This window comes from Anolis carolinensis, chromosome 2 (genome assembly GCF_035594765.1).
Source record: "Anolis carolinensis isolate JA03-04 chromosome 2, rAnoCar3.1.pri, whole genome shotgun sequence".
NCBI classification, from domain to species: domain Eukaryota; kingdom Metazoa; phylum Chordata; class Lepidosauria; order Squamata; family Dactyloidae; genus Anolis; species Anolis carolinensis.
In genome coordinates, this window is record NC_085842.1 from 262,559,253 (window position 1) to 262,581,448 (window position 22,196).

Consider the following 22,196-nt stretch of genomic DNA (forward strand, 5'->3'; position numbering starts at 1 on the left):
GCCTGATCTATACACACACATTCCAGAATGTTCTTGAAGTTTGACCAAGCTAGCTGGAGCTTCTGGGAGTTGGAGTACCAAAGAGCTGGCCGGCCAAAGGTTAAGGTAAAGGTCATGTCTGACTCTGGGGGTTGGTGCTCATCTCCATTTCTAAGCCCAAGAGCCGGCGTTGTCCGTAGACACCTCCAAGGTCATGTGGCCAGCATGACTGAATGGAGCGCCGTTACCTTCCCGCTGGAGAGGTACCTATTGATCTACTCACATTGGCATGTTTTCGAACTGCTAGATTGGCAGGAGCTGGAGCTAACAGCGGCCGCTCCCGCCGCTCCTGGGGTTTGAACCTGGGACCTTTCGGTCTCTAGCTCAGAGCTTGAACGCACTTCGCCACCGGGGCTCCTATATCTATCTAGGCATGGGCAACTTGAGCCCTCCAGGTGTTTTGGACTTCAGCTCCCACAATTTGGCTGTTAGGAATTGTGGGAGTTGAAGTCCAAAACACTTGGAGGGCCCAAGTTTGTCTATGCCTGATCTATATACACACACACACATACATTCCAGAATGTTCTTGAAGTTTGACCAAGCTTCTGGGAGTTGAAGTCCCAAAGAGCTGGCTGGCCAAAGGTTAAGGTAAAGGTTTTCCCTTGACATTAAGTCCAGTCTTGTCCAACTCGAGGTTGGTGATAATCTCCATTTCTAAGCCGAAGAGCTAGTGTTGTCCGTAGACACCTCCTAGGTCATGTGGCCAGCATGATTGCAAGGAATTCTGTTGTCTTCCCGCCTGAGCGGTACCTATTGATCTACTCACATTTACATGTTTTCAAACTGCTAGGTTGGTAGAAGCTGGGGCTAACAGCAGGTGCTCACTCCACTCTCCGGATTCGAACCAGTGACCTTTTGGTCCGCAAGTTCAACAGCTCAGCGCTTTAATACGCTTCACCACCAGGGGCTCCCAGGCCAAAGGTTGGGAATCCTTAATAAAATGAATTTTCTTTTTTTTAAAAAATAAAAAAAATAAAAATTACACTATATATATTTGTATGTGTGTGTCTGAGTGTGTGTGTTTGTATCATATGTCCCAGGATATTTTTGAAGTTTAGCAAAGCTGGCTAAAGACTTCCCAGAGTCGAAATCTACGGTAGCAAGATTAGAAACCTTTCTCTTTTTAAACAAAAACAAAAAAAAAACCCTCATAGCTGTCTTTAGATCCCAAAAATCTTGACATTTGGCCAAACTGGTTGGGGTTTTTGGGAGCTGAAATCCCAAACAGCTGTGAGAATCAAAGGCTGAGAATCACTGGTTGTAGCATTTCAAGTAGTTGGTTGTAGTCCACCAAAGTTAAAGCTCAGTAAGACTGCCTTTGCTCTGTGATTTTGTAATTAGGAATCATTTTACCTAGTAACAATAATTAGAAAGTGCAATACCTTTCATTGGGCAAACTGCTTAAAATGGCGGAGAGTTGTGACCCCTTCCAGATACCAGTGGAAAGGAATGCTGGGAGTTGGAGTCCAACAATATCAGGAAGGGTGTATGATTTTCGCCCTGATTGGAAATGTCATAATGTGGGCTTGTTCAGCTAGATCTTAAACATTAAAGAGGAAAGAAGCATGTGTTGGAGGTTCAAAAACTTGACAGACCAGGCAAGCTTACCATGCTCTAAAGCAGTGGTTCTCAACCTGTGGGTCCCCAGATGTTTTGGCCTTCAATTCCCAGAAATCCTAACAGCTGGTAAACTGGCTAGGATTTCTGGGACTTATAGGCCAAAACACCTGGGGACCCACAGATTGAGAACCACTGGTCTAAAGTCATACTTTTCAATATATGGCATGGAATGCTTGCCGTATATATGTTGTGCTCCGCCCTGAGTCCTTTGGGGTGAGAAGGGAGAAATATAAATGTTTTAGATAAATTAAATAAATGTTAGTTTATTAAGTGATGCTAGACTAGTTATTTGGGTTGTAGTTATGTCTGGTGATATCCTTTCCTTGACAATCCACCTTTTCAACCTGGCAGCACCCCAACAGAGGGATTTCTGAGGCACTCAAGATTGGGGCATTGGAAAATGAGTGTTCTCCCAATCACAAAGCATTTCAAGGACAGGTCAGAGGAAATAACAGTACTTTTGCAACTGTTTGCCTCAAGGTACCCTGCCACTGGGAGAACATTGTTGATGACATTTTTCTGGTGCCTCAATCTGCATTGCTTTGGAAACTCATTGGTTAGCACACTGCCACTGATAAGGTGGGTACTGAGGGTGGAGGTCGGTAATCAATGACCATAAATATGAATCCCTGGCCTTTACAAGATCTAGCTTACAGCTTCATGACTAAGCAGAATAAACCATAATTTCATAGTTAACTGGGTAGCAATAGCAGATTTGTCCTTAGATAAGGCCTGTACAATGTGCCACACTGTCTTAATGTTAATAAGTAGCTACTGTATATAGTTATGAGAAACGTAGATCTTCCTAGAAAAGAGTAACCTTTCAAAATGAATGGCAAAATCACTTGTTTTAATATCCCATTTTATTCCTTTCCTTCACTACCAACTATAAGTCTTTGTTGTTGTGTGCCTTCAAGCCATGGCAACCCTAAAGTGAATCTTTAGCAAGATTGGTTCAGATGATGTTTGCCTTTGCCTTCCTTTCAGGATCTCCATAGCTGAGCGGAGATTCAAACCCCGATCTCCAGAATCATAGTAAAACACTCAACCCACTGCACCATGTTGCTTTTCTAAGGTACTCCTTCAAAAATTTGAAACATCTTTATGGGTTTGCTAGTTGCATTTTAGAATGGAATATATAAATAGGTTCAACCCTAAATATTTGTTTGGGATGTATTTATTAGCAATGTAGGAAATGATTCCAACTATGACATATTTGAGACTTGATTTAAAGCTAATGACTGACTAACGGCATAGTATTTTTCAATGTGTAATACAGGAACATTCTTTTTTAAAACTTTAAGGCATTGTAAAGTAACTCAACATTGTAAAAACATAAAAAAAACCCCACCAAGTCCAGTAATACACTCAAATATACGCAAACACATTTATTCAATATTGTTCAGCTGGAGGTCCACATCCATACATTAGTCTATGTTTTTTTTTGGAAAGGACACAAGAGGGTGTTCTTGGCTGTCACTCTTTCTCCTGGGGCTACTGTTGCATGGAAGGAGAGAGAGGAAGATAATTGTGTAGCTGTGAAAGCTTTGTATCTCCCTGAAGTTACTGGAGATATACAGAGGCATAACACTGTTGTCCCCAGACATCTCTGGTGAACTGCAGGGGTACAGGGAGCTGTCCAACTACTCAGTTGCCTCTTTTGGTCCCAATTCTCCCTCTAGAACAATTAGCCATAGCACCACCCCTTCAGGCTTGACTGCTGCTTGCAAAGGGAGGGGAGGCATGGAGCTGCTTCTAGAAAGTGTATGTTTTCATTATGTATCAGGAGTGGGATCTGAACACTGAACCAATTTGTCTCTTTCTGTTCTCAGATACTTTTTTCGTGTCAGGAGCGACTTGAGAAACTGCAAGGTGCTTCTGGTGTCAGATACTATGGGGAGTCCTTGAATATTTCATGGCCTATGTATGCTTCAATACTTTTCCTACCCCAAGTATATACTCAGCACAATACTACAGAGCAATCTGCTGCCCAGTGTCATGTCTGTTGTTATGTTGGGTGACATAGGGCAACTACAGGGAACATTCGTATAAAAATCCTGTGTATCGGGCCTTAAATATCCCAAAGGTATCTATCTGGGCTTGGAATCCAAGCAGAGTCAGCCTTGGTTAGTATTTATGTTGGTGTAAAATATGGGAGTCGGAGCCTTCAGTGACGCAGCAGGTTAAACCACTGAGCTGCTAAACTTGCTGACTGAAAGGTCAGAGGTTTGAATCTGAGGAGCAGGGTGAGCTCCTGCTGTTAGGCCCTGGGTAGCCTTGGGTGAGTCACATTCTCTCTGAACTAGAAAACTCTGTTAGGTTCACCTTAGGGCCACTACAAGTTGGAAACAAGTTGCAGAAGTTGCAGAAGCCTCCAGTGGCACAGTGGGTTAAACCGCTGAGCTGCTAACATGCTGACTAAAAGGTTGGCAGTTCGAATCCGGGGAGCAGAGTGAGCTTCCACCGCTAGCCCCAGCTTCTGCCAACCTAGGAGTTCGAAAACATGCAAATGTGAGTAGATCAATAGGTACCGCTCCGGTGGGAAGGTAACGGCACTCCATGCAGTCATGCTGGCCACATGACCTTGGAGGTGTCTACGGATAACGCTGGCTCTTCGGCTTAGAAATGGAGATGAGCACCAACCCCCAAAGTTCGACACTAGACCTAATGTCAGGGAAAAACTTCACTTTAAAATATGAAAGGTTCAGCTGTATGCTGATCTGAGCCTGAACAATTCCATTTTGAGAATAGCTGACATCTCATGGCCTGTATTGTTCTGCTGAATTCTGCCATTTTGCTATGCTAATCCTGCTAAATACCCAGGGTTAACAATCAAATGTTCAATTGACATTACTCAACTGATGATTTTTTTTAATTTCTTTCTTTGATTTATATCCTGCCTTTTCCTCAAAGCATCTTCTGGTGGAAGTTTCCATAAGCTGCATGATGAGGGCATCAGCCTTCAGAAATACTCCCTTCCCCTCTAGATGCCATTCTTCATCTGCTATGGAAGGTCTGGGGAACTTCCAGAACAGAATGGAAAGTGGTATAGGGTTCTTGAGAAAATTACCACAAATAGCTTCCCTCCCTGTAGCCTTATTTTATCAAAGAGCATTCCAGTGATAGCAATTGGCTTACCTTTGGAATTTGTTACTATCCCACTGCTCAGTGTTTTAAAAACCAATTATGTCTTTGCAGTGTCACAGTCCCAAAATAAACTTTGATCCAAATACAGTGACTCAATTTTGAGAATTGAATGTTTTAAAAATCTGAACAAATTTAGAATATATGCAGTTTTACTATCTGACACACAAGTATGAATCTCACTTAAATAATCTAGGAAATGACAAAAAACAAAACAAAACTGATGATTAATGTTTCACAAGGTACATCCCTTTATTACTGTAATCACAAAATCTTGATTATGTATAGGAATGTGTATGTGAACATTAATAAATGCAATTTGTTTCATAAAGATCAAGTAGACAGAACATATTGTAAAGAACAAAAATAACTTTCTGGCCTTGCATCGCACATTTTAGTGCAAATATTAAGACACAAATAGTGTTCAATTCAGCAAGTATTGCAGAATGTCATGCCACAGTCCACTTCAAAAAGGGTCATGACATGCAGCTGTTAATAAAATGCTGTAGTATATAAAAAGCCACATGTTAAATTCATAAAATATATAGTGGTTTATTTGGATGATTTTAAAGTGATTTCACTGTGGAATTTAGCTCGACTGGGACACACATCCAGAGTCTCTTCGTATTTGAAAGTCTTCTTTCTAGGCAATGGCTTTGGCTTCAGGTAGGAATGCCTCCCAGTATTTTATCAGCTTGGAGGAAAAAGAAAGAAATAATAATAGCTTCTCATGTATATACAACTAACATTTGCTTCTATTATCAGGTGTTTTTTTACATCTTTCAGTGGCATATTCAGCATAGAGTTCAACAATGGAATATGTTGCACTGGGGTATGGTGGAGTCTCCTTATCTGGAAGTTTTTAAGTAGAGGCTGGATGGCCATCTGTTTGGAGTACTTTGTTTTGTGTTTTCCTGCATGGCAGGTATTTGGACCACATGGCCCTTAGAGTTTCATCCAACTCTAATCTTCTATGGCCCCCTCCCTTTCCACTGCAGCCCTCCCAAGCATCCCAAAAGCCTACTCCAAAGGGATGGCAAATCCTTCAGTTGGCACCTATGATACCAGTTTAGGATGAAGATAAAAGGAAAGATGTTCTATGCTGTACAACAGCACCATATTGGATTTATTTAGCCTTTAGACGTAAGTCAAACTGGCAAATTAGTTATGAGCACCTCAAATTAAAGCTTACCTGCTGTTGTGTTTGCACTAATGATTCCAAATACTTGATTATAACAGTTTTGAAGTCTCTCACACGGTCCTTCTGTTAGTAAACAAGGCAAAGTTCATTCAGTTGTTCACACATTCAACAAATTATTCTGTATTTTTAAATAGTTTACTAAACACATACCTCAAATCTCCCTACTTCTTTTCGTATTGTTTTGGAGATCTGTTCAAAATCCTTCTCTCCTTGCTGAACTTTTGTTTCCCACTAAAAGAAAAAAATGTGCAAAAATAATAAATATGCTTCTTTTATACAAGTACAAAACATTCTCAAGTTCCCAGCAGTGTAACATCGGTTCTGTTCAGATACGCTTCCTATGTCTTAAATCAGAGAGATGTTATATAGATAACATAATATTGGAAACTACATTTCATATTTTGGTCTGAAAAAACAGCTAGAATAACTTAAGGACTAACTTTGCTGTCTCACCTAGATCCCCAAACCAAGATAAAGCCTTTACAGGACTTTTTCTTGATATACACAAAGCAATCAGAATGAAATTTAATATAACTACTTATGTCACATAAAGGAACTAACATATATTTTCTAGAAGTGTTGAGCAACTTCTGTGGCTCAGGGGCCATTTTTGCTCTCCTTTGAATCTTACACCATACTAGCACACTGAAACAACTGTGCCTCATTTTGGCTGTTTGCTCTGTTTCGAGCCCTGGTGGTCCTGTTTTGTATATAAGAGGCTTAAAAAAGTTTTCCCAATCTAAAACAGGCTCAGGGGGATTTTATTAAAGTGTCAACTCACATCCCCCAAGAGTATGTAGGGACAAAATTTCCCATCTCTCTCCTACTTTGCTAATATATTTTCCTCCCCACAACTGATACTTTGCAGTTCAGTTAAGTCTAAAGAGATTCAAATGCAGTACCACTTGCCATATATGCCACTTCAGGAGTAACAGAACAATTTAGTCTTTATATACTGTAGACCAGCACAAAGTTACAGTACCTCGCCCATTGAATTTTCAGATTGATTCACAGCCCAACAACAATAATTTTTGGTGTCTTAGTTTTTAGACCTGTTCCTGGGTTCATTTGGGACACTGATTCAGAAAATTATATTGGATAAGACAGAATAGTTTCTTAGATGTGGTTATCATAGTTTTCTATGGGCAAGCAGATGGCAACTATATTCTGTATCTCAAAAACTAGAGCTGATAGGGGAAAACCGGAGCCATTTTTGAAATCAGCAAGTCAATTATACCCAGAAGCATGTCTAACATTTGTGACACCAAAATGTGTGTTGGCGAGTGTTATGCATCCATAGCTACTCAAAGATACTTTCAACGTATTAATATTTCAATACCTCATATACAGATAAACACAAGAAATCTAGTATTGTAACATTTGCTGATTAATAATGTAATTCCTTTAGAATAATAGCATGGATTAAGACATGTGGCATTTGCAATGAATGTGTCAAACTAGCAATCCAAAGCTTCCATCACAAAAACCACTATGGAAGGCTTTTCAGCCACATGCAGGCAGTAGCAATATATGAGATGAAGCTTACACATACAGCACTCAACATGAATGCAATGTGAACTATTTCTGATTTCAAAAGAGAATGTAACATCTCAGTATTTTGATGTCAAAACACTCCAAAATATTTATCATCAAAGGCTCACCCATTATGTCTACTTTAACCAGAGTTCACCATAAACTCCAAGCAGCTATGTTTCAACAAATAGAAGCCTCAGGCTTGTGACTGACCGTTTAGGAGAAGTAGTAACTTAAAAAAAACAACAACACTATCTCTGTCTATTTAAAAAAACCCCCACTATCTCTGTCTATTTAGAAATACTGAAATCGTGCATCCATGTTTCCTTTCCTCTTAACCATATAGGAGTAGAATTGTAGGAGTATGACGGCTTCTCATGACTGACTTAACTAAAGCTAATGCAAATGTTCATACCAATGTTAATAGCTGTTTACTTAGCTGCTGTTCTTGATAAATCACAGTTGTTTCAAACTCTGGATCTGCAAGAATCCTGATATGTTTTAATGGCATTGGAAATCTGTGGCATGCATGACAAAGCTAACTGTGGTTAAGGGAGACATAGCCCATTGTCTGTCACTTAGTTGCTGTCACTTACCCAGACATTAATACTGTATGTTACACCTCATAATAGAGCATGCCTACAGAATTGTAAAGCTGCTAGTTTGACACACAAGACTTTTATGAGGAGAAACGAAATTATCTGATAAAAATATTTTACTTTATGAGTGAATTCTTGTACATTAGTTGCAAATCAGTTTGCATTTGATATGCAACCTATGAAGCAGCCACAACAGGACAAAGTAGCATGAAAATATGTTATCCTACCTCTTCGATTTCCTTAGTGAAGCATGATAGAAAAAGTGCAGAGATTATGATAACTTCAATATGTTTTGACAATTTTAATGAAGTTATACCATATGTATCTGTGGATGGAAGTGTTCCATTTGTAAGTAAAACAGTAATTTTATAGACATTGGCATTTTGTAACAATGCAGGCTCTGAAGCCGAAAACTGAATCCAAACTCATTGATTTATACTTTACAAAAACTGAAGTCTCCAACTCACTCCAAAACATCAGAATGAGTATTCATTTCAAGTCTCATGTGAGCCCAACTATTATGATGAATTTACTCAATTTGGTGGTAATGGAACACATAAGCAATGATTAAAATCTATTAAAAAATAAAGCATTAAAGCCAATGAACAGAAAGAGAGAAACCAGCCTTATTCAACAAGCATTATTTTATTCTCCACAAGAAAAAAAAATCCAAAACTTACCTCTTTGATTTCATCCTTAGCCTGCTGTAATTTGTCAGGTTTATTGGCAAGCTGAAGTTTAGCTTCGGCTTCTCGTTTTTTCTGTAACATAACCTGAGCATCTTGCCATTTCTGCCAACATTTCATTCGATGATCAAATACACTCTGTAAGCAGTAATATCAGTATTTAAAGATAGAAAGGATCTTCAAATGATTCGATTTTAGAAAGAAGTTTAGTGCCCCAAAAGCTTTAAATTGGTTTTGATTCATCTAGCAGTACACTGTAATCTATCAAATAATAATAATATTATAGATGATGATGATGATGATATCATGTGGCTGGAATTTAAGAAGGTATTAAAGAAGTCATGCTCACCATGTATTAAATGGGTGTTGCATAATGTGCAAAATTTTCTATTTGCTGTGTTCTTTTAAAAAGGCTTATGCTTTTAACAGATTTTTTTATAGTTTACTACATTTTTAACCTTGATATGTTGTTAAATTTTAGCTATGTTTGTTTAAATTTGTAAAGCTGCCTTGAGTCCCAAACTGGGGGAAAGGCAGGATATAAATATATATACTACAATAAATGGGTGCATTTGCAATATGATACTATTTAAAGGAAACAAGCCCTTTGAATTTTGGGAATTAGCTGAAATTTCCCTACAAAAAGAAGAAAAAAGATTAAAGTTACATTGTTTTGTGATGTCGTATAAAAAGAACTGTGCAAAGACAATAATGTTATTACCATAATAAAATGGAAAACATATTATTGATTCATATTATGAATCATTTCATAATGTATAAGACAACATAGATGTCAGGTTAAGTTGTCCCTAAGGTTTTCTAAAGAAAGATGGAGTGCAACTTAATCAAATCCACAAGTCTATATTTACTTTTGTAACTATATGTGTTGCTTTCTGTTATAGCACAATCCTGTTTACACACTTCTACTATACAAATATTATGGCCTTTAACATAAATTGCAAGAATTTTATGAAGTTTTAAAAGATGGCTTACTTTTACTGCACCAATAAGGCGAATATAATCACTGAGCAGCTCAGAGAACACATAGAAGTCAGCAAACGCTTGTTCTTGATGTAACTGATCTATCTTTTCCTCAACTTCAGCAAGCTGAGACAAAGCTCTTGATAAAGCAGTGTGGTCTTCTGAGTTCCCTAACATTGCAGCACTTTTAGCAAAGGCAGCTGTGTTGGCTGAAAGCTCTGTAACAAAAATAAATTTAGTAAAAACTGACACTTAGGCAGAAAGTCACAAAATGCAAGTCCTCAAACTGCCATTTTACACATACTAGCATTTTGTTCCAATAATATATTCTGTGCAAAGACAGAAGAACTGGGCCGAGGGAAGAAAACACTGAAAGCAATAACAGCTGAACTGATACAAACATTCATCATGATTTTCTAGACTTTCACATAAAGCATTCCACTCAACCCTTCCCTCTCCCAGATTTTCTGTAAAAGTGACTAAATATTTATTTCCCACAATCTAGAGAAGATGTGATGGGAATGTGATCAATCCTTTTGCATACATGAAATCTACAACAAATTGTCAGTTAAACCTAAGTCAAGTTCATATAAAACTAGACTCATTGTTCATTCCTTGGTCATCACTCCCACACCCACTTATATACTATTTAATGTTAAGTTCCATTATGAACTTTAGCTATGACCCCAGGAATACATGCAAGCCATGCAGTCACATACAAGTCTTCTGTCAAAATGATTAGAGCTTGCTATTTTACTATGAGATATAGATGTCTCCTGCTACCACTTGATAAAAATTGACTATAAAATATCTTTTTAAGAATCTGACTCTGTGAAAGTGCACTAACCATTAAAAGATGACCAGGCCTGAAATGAAATCTAATATAAGCTAACTTGTCAGAGTCTACACTGAGTATTTAACATTCAATAATTAAACCCATTCATCAATGTAAGAGAGGACAATGTGAAAAGTATATGAACTATTATAAAAAAATTATAAAACTGTTTTATATCATCTTAGAACTATTCTAACCTGTCAGAGTTTCAACAGTTATAGCACAGTCTAACTGGTGTTTAGGTCTACTTCTACTTCACAAGTTGTATGACTATGATAGATATACATTTAGAACACAAATCAACATGCTTATATAAATATGCTTTAAAAAAAGGTAAAGGTTTTCCCCTGATGTTAAGTCCAGTCATGTCTGACTCTGGGGGTTGGTGCTCATCTCCGAAGAGCCGGCGTTGTCCGTAGACACCTCCAAGGTCATGTGGCCGGCATGACTGCATGGAGCGCTGTTACCTTCCTGCCAGAGTGGTACCTATTGATCTACTCACATTGGCATGTTTTCGAACTGCTAGGTTGGCAGGAGCTGGAGCTAACAGCGGCCACTCACGCCGTTCCCAGGGATTGAACCTGGGACCTTTCGGTCTCCAGCTCAGTGCTTTAACGCACCTCCCGTTTGTATCTTCGCGTTTGTATAAACATACAAATGTTTGAACACCCATATTCAGGAACTATGTACATCACAATAAAAAAACTTAAGTCATATAGTCAAAAAGATTTATTTGCTATTCAAATATATTCTAGCAGTTTCTATGTATTTGGTGGTGCATTGTACTGTAATGCCATTTATTATGCTAACATAAGTTTCCTCAAAGTCTGGAAAGGCAAAGAGACATATTTTGAGTAAATCAATCTAATGGCAAGGAATATCTTGGGAGAAATCATTACCATAATTAAGAAAATTAGACCCTCACACGGTCTACCCCAGAAAGAGGATTACCTGTAATGGGGAAAAGGTGGGGTGGGGGCCAGATCTGTAAGACAGCATAGATACATATACGCATCCAGAAACAGGTAATAATTACTTTCTTAATATGTTCTGGTCAGATTTGCCTCTAACCTTTCACTCTTTCCTTTGTCAACACTGTGCATGGTGTAATTCTGTTGCTTCTTGCCACTCTACATTTATATTCTATACACTACTCATAAGTTTCTTTGTATACTGTCTCATCCATTACATGACCAGTAAAACGTAAGACCAAGAATAGACTCTGATGAGTCACACAAGAATGTGGCAGGCTATACCTTACATCTAAAATGCCAGTCTAAAGGATATGAATTAAGCTTTTAAATATTTTATGAGTTTTTCTGCTTCAGTATACTGAGCGTATTTAAAATTCCAGGCAGGTCTTCTGTATCCAGAATGTTAGGCAGAAGAACTTTTAGATATTAACAGCATAGACAAGTGAAACAAATAAGTGTTATGTTTTGTGGTAGAAGACACCCAAAAACTAGATTCGTTAGTTTCTGGGGAAACTATTCCATTAATTTAGTTTGGATTTATTTTTAAATTACTGATGTGATATGTGAAGATTCTGAACAATCAATTGGGGGTAAGAAAAAGTGGGAACACCTGCATTATTGATTAGAAGCAAAGGTGACAAAAGCCAAGAAGTGTTCTCTCCATCTTACACATTCAACTGATTTAAAAGGAAGATTTAAGCATCTATGTTACTCCTTATTTAAAAAAAACCCTTTTGCTGCAGGCTTACTATTGTGACAGTAAACTACTACATTCAAGTGAAGCATGATTAATATTATAAGCATAGCATTGCTGATGAATTCCAGGAATTAATAGTTATTTTTCAAAAATAACAATTACTGGTGATAAGAAACTGGGGAAAAAGAGTTTTTGAACTCTTGGAAAGCTTCCACCAGAACATCCCATATTAGAGGTATTAACTCAATATAGCTAACCTCTTCATTAAAAATATTTAATTATCTGCAGAAAATGTTCAAGAGCTGCCTAATTCATGACAATAGCATTTATTCAAATATGAAAACTTGGATTAAAATAGCTACCTTTTCTGTGACAAACCAAGGCTTCTACACTACCATGAAGTTTCCGAAGTTGCTGATCAAGATTTTCAAATTGTTGCTGTTTTTCCTCAAACCACTGGCAAAAAGGGGAAAAAATTAACTGTTACAAATTGCGTTACCATTGCAACCCACAACCTCCTTTCTCAAGGAAACAAATTAACTGGGTATAAACATGGTGGTCAACTGATGCAGTTGACAATTCATAAATTAATATCCCATTTTCTACTCCTACAGCTTTAAAATGCAACTGTTGAGCCTCATTAATTCATCTCATTATTCAAGTCGAAAAATCAGCTCTTACTGCATCCGATTCATTCATCTTGATCGTCATTTTGTTGACAGCGTCGGCAGCCTTGTTTACCATCCTCAATATTCCTGCTCCACTCAGAGCCTGGGTGCTAACTGCTCTCGGCAGCTGGAATTGAATGACAAATAAGGGCAAACAAACCGGTTAAAAGGCTGGAGGTTTAACTGGGCACCAAAGGGACTGAAAAGGATGTAGTGTTTTCTTCCCCCTCGTACATTTCAATATACTGGATCCTAATTTCTTAAATTTACTACTTTTACATTCTCAGAGGAAAACTTAAAAAAAATGGACTTTCAATTTGCTTTTCTTGTGCACCTTTACATTTAGATGGAACACAGAGACCATTTGTCAAAAGTTGTTACGATATTGCCAAGTAAGTTAACTGGCTACCTGCGTACTAACAGCTGCAGTAGCTTTTAAGGGCAATTCACGGCAAGTGTGGCCACATTACAAGTACAGCAACATGAGCTTTTTGCTAAAAATGCTTTCAGCACTTAGAAACCTTAGGTCTATCATGACTTCTTATGTTAATATTGAAGGTTGTCACCAACACTGTGAACCGATGTCAGATATTTTTCATTCCCCAAAACATGAATATTAGCCACAGCAATGTTTTTACTGGCAGTTCAGAGTGCAAAACCAGATTTTAGCTGGTTGCTCACATCTGCCGTCATCTCTCACAAGGTGGTTGCAGTTCTCAAAAATTCTTGTCTCTAAGCTACTGTATTGATGGCATATCACTCCAATAATCTAAAAAAGATGACAACTATAGACATAAACCATTTTCCCACACTTTTGTTTGGAAAGTTCTCTGATCTGGAAATTGAGGTTTTGGAGTGGATGGGTGAGGAACATTTGAAAAGCACCAGGGACACAGGAGTTAGCATAGTCCTGTCTGTATGCTGCTGGTGTTTCAGCTTTGTAAATAGGTCAAAATATAATTTATTTGCTCTTAGACATGGCATTTGCTTAAGACACACCCACATTATTTTTCACAAAGTCATTCTGGGATTTCTTTAGTAACTAGGTTAAAATATAACGCAAAACAAGTTACTGAAGTAGCTACTACATTGTAGCATGCATATATATATATATATATATATATACATATATATACACACACATATATATCTCGATTTCCACTTCAATATGAAAGGTGCCAGATTGATAGCACTGGTGACTGAAGTCCTCTATCCATGGACCAATTGATATGCAGCTGTCTGGAAGCTTTTATGTTCTTATAGCACAAGGTTCCAGTCTATTTAGGAAGTTTCTACCTACCACTAACTGTAGGATAGGGTCACCGGGAAGAGTTCAATCAAGCTATTTAGCTTGTGAGAAAATATATTCATCACTTGTCTTGAATTAAATCAAGTCTCTGGTAACTCCTTTCTATCTTAAAATAATTGAACTCCACAGAAAGATCAGATTAACATATTTGAGGGTAATGGTATTTTGTGTGCGAAAACTCATTGTAGCTTAAAAGAAAAACATGAGAATTCAAATACCTCAGAATTTTCCAAGAACTGCCTTAAATCAGGATCCTGTAACAAGGTTGGGTGTTTTACTGTTCGTTGTAGATACCTATGGTTTTAAAAGTTAGATAAGATTTAGAGTTCTTGACATGAATGTTTGCCAAACACGGAAGAAACCTGTGGGCACAACACTGTTTCTCATGAGGTGGCCCGTGTGCTTTAAAAAATGCATTAGAAAACAGGTTGTCTCTCCGGTTTAGAGTGGAGATGGTGAATATCTGACCTTCCAGATATTGTTGGACTACAACTGCCACCATCACTCCCTATTGATTATGCTATCTGAGGCTGATATGCATTGCAGTCCAACATCAGGAAAGTCACACTCACCACCTCAATTCAGAGGATAGTTCAGTCTCAATGCTCCTTCAATCCTTTCCCTTTCTGAGACCACCAATTAATTATTAGCATTCAGCTATGCATACTAACAAGCCATTAATGCATACCAAAATATATTTTCCCACCCCCAAAGCTCTAGCACTGAACAAAACAAAAAAACAGTAATGCAGTCCTGTTCACAGTCTCATATAGCTGTACTGACTCCAAACCTAACTTTGTAATCCTATTTTATATAACATGTAACAGAAGCAGGTTTTATATTCCATAAGGACCAGCTTTTCTGCTCCTATGAAACTAATCTGGGGACTTCCACTTGTCAGTTTCCCTTCCCCATAACAGATATAAAGAGAGATACAAACAACCCAGAGGACTATGTTGAGTGAACACTCTTGCTGATAATAATGAAGGTAGTCCACTTGAGCCAGAAACAAGACTATATAAGCTAAAAATTGACTGTATTTGCTGTTGAATGCAAATACAGGCTGGGTAGCACTTATACAAAATGCTTGGGACCGAAGTGTTTAGAATATTTTTTTTGGGGGGGGGGGTATCTGGGAACATTGCATATACATAATGAGGTATCTTTGAGATGAGATCCAAGTCTAAATACGAAATTTGATTATGTTTCATATACACCTTTGAGCCTGAGGGTAAAATTATACACAATAGGTTTATTTATGTATGGAGTAAAGTTTGCGTGTACTGGCCACCTGAATACACATCTAGCACACTTTCAGCCACCCATGTAGACAGTTTTGGAGTATTGTATTCTGAATTTTTGATTTCCAGATAGGGCTACTCAGCATGTATTCCATACAATTTACATTTCAAATATCAATATGGAATTACTGGAAATTTGTTTGACATCCTACAAACATACACATTGAGGAGAGCAAGGTTGGTAGTTTGGGTAACAGGAGAAAAGAAACTATAAAAGAGATACCATCATTGTGTTGTCGAAGGCTTTCATGGCCAGGATCACAGGGTTGTTGTTTGTATTCCGGGCTGTATGGCCATGTTCCAGAAGTATTCTCTCCTGACGTTTCACCCACTTCTATGGCAGGATGCCTGCCATAGATGTGGGCGAAACGTCAGGAGAGAATACTTCTGGAACATGGCCATACAGTCTGGAATACATACAACAACCCTCAGATACCATCATTTTTGCCACAATAATATAAGGCACAGGAGAGAAAAGAAAAAAATTGAAAAATACACCACTCGATTTTTTTTCAAATTATTTTAAACCTGTAAAGAATATAAATGATTAAGAGCACTACCTCCAAGCCCACTAATCCCACTAATCTTAACCAGTATAACACACAAATCATTTTAAAAATTAGCAGTAAAAAGAGACATGGGAAACTTTGGCAGAAGGTGATTTACAATTTTGCACAACCCTAATTTATATCCTAATAATAATAATAATAATAATAATAATAATAATAATAAACTTTATTTATACCCCGCCACCATCTCCCCAACGGGGACTCGGGGCGGCTTACATGGGGCCATGCCTACTAGCTTTGCCCGGCCATGCGTTGCTGTGGCTTATGGGAATCATTTGTTGGCCAGGTGGAATAGCAGTGAATAGCCTTGCACCCTCAAAGCCTGGCCATTTTCTGGAGTAGCTGGAGTAGCACCCTCAATCAAAGAGCCGCTTTGAAGCCTGGCTACTTCCTTAGTAGGGGAATCCTTGTTTGGCCAACTTGAACTGCACTGAATAGTCATGCAGCTTAAAAGCCTGGCCACTTTCTACATAGGGCATCCTTGCTAGGCCTGGTTGTATGGGACAGAGTAGCTTCGTGGCTTCAGAGCTTGGGGTTTTTTATCTAGGGGAAATCTTGGTTGGCCAGGTTGAATAGCACTGAATAGCCTTGCTGCTTGCAAGCCTGGCCGCTTTCTACCTTGCGGAATCCTTGGTTGGCCAGGTTGAATAGCAATTAATAGTCTCAATGTGGCAGGTATGAATGCTGCAATTAGCCACCTTGATTAGCATTTAATGGCCTTAAAGCTTCAAAGCCTGTTTGCTTCCTGCCTGGGAGAATCCTTTGTTGGAAAGTGTTAGCTGTCCCCGATTGTTTCCTTTCTGGAATTCCCAATTTCCCTGCTTTCACAGTGTTGCTCTTTATTTACTGTCCTGGTTTTAGAGATTATATTGTTCTGTATTATTATACCACAGTAAATATTTCATATTACAGTAGAGTCTCACTTATCCAACATTCACTTATCCAATGTTCTGCCGGGGTGTTTATGTTGGATAAGTGAGACTCTATATTTATAATCTTATATTATCTGCTTAGAAGTGGATTATATGAGGCTCCTTCTACACAGCTGTATAAAATGCACACTGAAGTGGATTATATGGCAGTGTGGACTCAAGATAATCCAGTTCAAAGCAGATAATATAAGATTATAAATGGGTAATATAGCTGTGTGGAAGGGCCTTGAGTCTACGCTGCCATATAATCCAGTTCAAATCAAATAATCTGTATTTTATAGGCAGTGTGGAAGAGGCCTGACTGAAGAGGCCCTTGGGTGCCATTAAATGGCTGAGTGGGTTGCTAGGAGACAAAGTGGGAGGAGCTTAGCCTTCTAACTGGCAGCAATGGGAAAGGAACAGTTATTCCTCTCCCTCTAATTAGGACTTTACTTTGTTTTTTTGATGTAAAAACACAGTCCGGATGATCATGTCTTTTGTGGCCAAATTTGGTGTGTTTTGGTTGTGTACTTTTGTTGTTTAAGTTAAGGGAAAAACTATCAGAACATTTATGTATATATATAGATTGCACTGCTAAAGAATATCACACCCATAAAAGGTAAATTATAATTTAGGCTGCTGAGAAGATGCGTAGGGTCACATATTTTTGTATATATGTGAATATAGTTTCTGAATATAGTTTCCCCTAAGTACAAACCAACATCACATTTCATGAGCTGAGTGGAACTCAATTTGTTTTGTTTGTTTTTGCTGTGTTCCTTGCCAAAGAAAACGATGAAATTCATAGGGCCACTTTATGTTCACAGTAATTTGAAAGCCAGTGTGCTTTCAAATTTCACACACATCTAGGAACATTTAACACCTTCTTTTAATAGCATAATTTCAAGTGTTTCCAGCAAAAATTACATTTTAGATGCCTACTTTTATAATGATGGATGCATAGATGGCTACCTACATTTAATTTTTATGTGTTCCTCTACTTTGAGTATGGGACTCTTGTCAAAATCTTGAAAATTATAACCTGTATTTATTATCTATCAAACCTGTTCTGGAGGCCTGTGAACCCACCATAGCTAGTACTGTTAAATAAGACCATGGGGCATGGGATGAAGAAAGTTTCATTAGGTGGACTACCCAATATACTTTATTTACTGTTTGCATTAGTTACAAGACACAGCAAGTTAGTGGAAATGCTTTAATATTTAAATATGCACTTATGTCATGTTTAGAAACACTCATCCTTCCTATACTGTAGCACTTTTCAGAAGAAATAGCCAGAACTATCCACTAGATAAGCTAAAATATTTCAAATACTATTTATATATTCAGTAGTCTGTTTAATTGTAACAGCTTTCTTAGAAGCTGCTCTGCCTCAGTTTAGAGCAGCTTCAATTCCAAATAGTGTAGAACATCTTTTCAGAAATGGTTGATCAAACATTTCTCGAGTCTTGAGTCCCAATTTGGGAAGAAAGGCAGGATAATGATGGCAATGATAACCCTGCTTTTGTCTCAGGAATGAGACTCAAAGTAGCTCACACTTAAAGAGCAACACAGTTAAAAATGTACAAACATATTATTCCAATGGTAGATTTTCAGAGAAGAAGATGGCATGCTTAATGTTACATATAATGCACATTATTTGATATATGGACAAAATACTTTTTCTCCTAAACAGTTGTCTATGGACAAGGACCTATGACAGATCAATGCCAGCAGCTTTTTGTGACATTTTTGTGAGGTTATCCAAATGTGACCACTGGAAGGCAGATATTCCCAAATTCAAGATTATACAGAATCGAATATGTGTACAAGTTACTTGAATAGTCATAGGGATACATTACTACCTTTCTAATGCTGCTCTTCTTTTCTCTACAAATTCTGTAGATGAAGAATCTTCCTTGCCTACTTTCACCTTGGTCATGCCTTTGGAAAAAAGATATTGTATAGATTTTACAATTTGATAAACTTAATGAACTGGGCTTTGCAACATGCAAAACGTATGCCCTAATACTAAAGTTTTAGAAAGACATTTTTAATTTGCTTCGCACTTCACCCTCCAGTAAATAGTAACAAGTCTGACATTTATCACGCTTCTATATTGTGTGAATTTTCAACCATGAAACCATAATTGGAAAGACTAAGGAGGCATGCAGGCTCTTACATTTTGTTGTATAAACTTCAGAGTTTGAAAAAAGAATACACAAAGACAGCTAGAATTAAGAAACTTAATAATTAACTTTCACGTTTACATGATAGTTTAAAGCAAACTGTAAGGTGGACATTTTATTCCAGCTTCTTTCACTCAGATTTCAGTAAAAATGTTATAGTTTTGCATGGTAATCAGAGACCCTGTAGAACAACAGCAGTGCTAATGTACAGCTGGATAAAGAATAACAGCAGGCTGCAGTTCAGCTAAGAAACTAGCAGAAATCAACTTGCATTTTGGAAAAATTGTTTCCAAAGGACCCAAAGGAAGGTTTGTTCTGTTGTAAAAGGCACGCATACCTTTGGTACAATAGGAAAACAGTGGGAAAAAAAAATCGGCAAGCACTTCATTCGGTCAGCATTACTAAAAATATGGGATAAATACAAACAAAGACTTTATGGCAAACCCCCCTCTGGGTCTCTCCTCTGGAGGCACACCAAAGGAGAGAGCTTGGTTGGAATAAATGGCCCATGTACAGGGAAATATTGAAGAGAGAAGGAAAATAATTAAGGATGAAAACATTAGAGGAATTAAATAAAGAAATATGAAAACATGACTTGGCTCCAATATTACCAGCTAAAAGAATATTATAACAAAGATAGGGCATACAGATTCGAAGATAAAATAACACTATGGGATGAACTGCTCCCTAAACAAAAGAAGACCATTGCAAGTAAATACAAAATCCTATTAGGGTGGAGCACTGAAGAGGAATCGATTAAACAATGTATGATAAAATGGGCGAGGGATATAGGAAGAACATTACACTAGACGAATGGGAAATAATTTGGAAAAAAAGTTAAATTATTCATATGCCTATGACCTAAAAGGAAATTGGTTAAAGATGTTTTACCAATGGCATATGACACCGAAGAAAATAACGAAATTTGCCAAAGACAAGAATATCAAATGCTGGAAGTGTGGGAAAGGCGACGGTACCTATCTACATATGTGGTGGTCCTGTAAAAAAATAAAACCCTACTGCAGAGATATATATAACAAATGTCAGAAGATACTAAAAATACAAATTCCTTTAGTCCCAGAATACTTCCTATTGGGGATGACTAACATGCAATGGGGGAAGATCGAAGATAAAATATTCACATATTTAACAACAGCAGCCAAAATAATGCTTGCCAGACTATGGAAAGAAAAAGCAATACAAAATAAGGAGAAATGGATAAAGAAAATATGGGATATAATGAATATGGACCAATTAACTTTTCTACTATCAAGAAGACAGAACAAACCAAAGACGATGACAGACTAGACACCGGTAAAAGATTGGATGAAAAACGAAAAAATTAAAGTACTGATATAACGCCCATTAACAGACCAAGACAAGTCAATTATTGAAGACAAAAGCAGTAAAGACTGAAAACAACAGATGAAAACATCAATTGATAAGACACCATTATAGAGAAGAAGGGAAGTCAAGAAAAAAAGATTCCCCACCCCCCCCTTTTTCTTCTTTTTTTTCTCCTTTACTTTCTTTTTCTACTTTTTGCAAATCTTTCTCTTCCCCCCCATCCACCAAGGTGGTTTTTAACTACTTTACCAATGTAATACCCAATAAAAAATTTTTTTAAAAAAAAGAGCAACCAAGAACAAATATGAAGGTGGATCAAGCAACAGAATGACAAGCAAAGTACAGGCAGTCGCTGAGTTACAAAGATCCGACTTACAAACAACTCATAGTTAAGAACGGGGGTGAGACAACAAGAAGTGAGAGAAATCTACCCCTAGGAAGGGAAATCCACTCCTGAAAAGAGTAATCACGGGGAAAAGGTGTCTCAACTGAAGCTCTCTCGCCAAGCCTTGTTTCCACAACAAGCCACATTTTTCACAATCCAATTATCACAGGGACAGAAAGTGAGGTTAAATCTTCTGAATAGGGGCACAGACAAAAACCACAGGACAGCATAAGGAAAGGAGTGTTAACCTTTCCCTATGATATCCAAAGCTTATGTGTGTGTGTGTGTGTGCGCGCGCGCGCATGTGCGTGCATGTGGCTGGAGTTACACTTGAAAAATGTACCTGTTTTGACATACAAATAATAATAATAATAATAATAATAAACTTTATATACCACCCTATCTCCTTGAGGGCGGTTTCCAACATAGCACAAGAAACCATACAACAAATTAAACACAATAAAGAATAATAAACGTGAAATAACATACCATTCAAAACAACCACAAATTTTTTTTTTTAAAAAAAAACAGTTACAAAATGCTCCATCAGCGGGGCCAGGTATAATGACCAGGGCTTCAGATTGGGCAAGGCCAACTATAAAGTGCTAGGCAAGACAAGTGCAACAGAATATCATAGGGCCAGGAAGTGGGTAAAGTGCTGAGCGTGGTCTTACTTAACAACCAGGGTGGGGGGCTAGGATTAATCCTGCTCAAAAATCTGCAGGAACCACTAATTTTTCAGATCCTTGCAGAAAGAGGATAGTGTAAGGGCCTGTCTGATCTGTCTGGGAAGGGCATTCCAGAGTCGGGGAGCCACCAGCAAGAAGGCCCTCTCCCTCGTCCCCACCAGCCGTGCTTGTGACAGTGGCGGGAGCGAGAGGAGGACCTCCCTGGCAGATCTCAGAGCCTGTGCTGGTTCATAAAGGGAGATGCAATCACGAAGATGGGTTGAGACTGAGCCGTATAGGGCTTTATAGGTCATCACCTGCATCTTGAATTGGGACTGGCAGTTTATCGGCAGCCAGTGGAGTTGCTTTAGTAGGGGCTTTGTATGCTCCCTGTAGTTAGATCGTTAGAAGCCTGGCTGCTGATCTTTGAACCAGCTGAAGTTTTCAGGCTTTCTTCAAGGGCAGCCCCATATAGAGAGCATTGCAGTAATCCAATCTGGATGTAACCAAGGCATGGACCACCGTGGCCATTTCCGACTT

At 38.1% G+C, this 22,196-nt stretch overlaps 1 protein-coding gene across 2 annotated transcripts in view; it reads right to left on the reverse strand.

Moving 5' to 3' along the window:
- Positions 1–5,030: 5,030 nt before the first annotated feature.
- Positions 5,031–22,196, reverse strand: part of snx2 (sorting nexin 2) — a 28,186-nt gene continuing 11,020 nt past the window's right edge. Inside the window, exons 7-16 of one of the 2 annotated variants that reach the window (XM_008114060.3) lie at positions 18,933–19,011; positions 14,505–14,580; positions 12,991–13,104; positions 12,672–12,765; positions 9,816–10,021; positions 8,817–8,960; positions 8,364–8,375; positions 6,155–6,235; positions 5,996–6,067; positions 5,031–5,497 (exon numbers count right to left, since the gene is read on the reverse strand). In XM_008114060.3, the coding sequence (XP_008112267.1) occupies positions 5,447–5,497; positions 5,996–6,067; positions 6,155–6,235; positions 8,364–8,375; positions 8,817–8,960; positions 9,816–10,021; positions 12,672–12,765; positions 12,991–13,104; positions 14,505–14,580; positions 18,933–19,011 (929 nt within the window). In that variant the 3' untranslated portion in view covers positions 5,031–5,446. The remainder of the gene's footprint in view (positions 5,498–5,995; positions 6,068–6,154; positions 6,236–8,363; positions 8,376–8,816; positions 8,961–9,815; positions 10,022–12,671; positions 12,766–12,990; positions 13,105–14,504; positions 14,581–18,932; positions 19,012–22,196) is intronic. The other variant, XM_003222977.4, reaches the window with a different exon arrangement.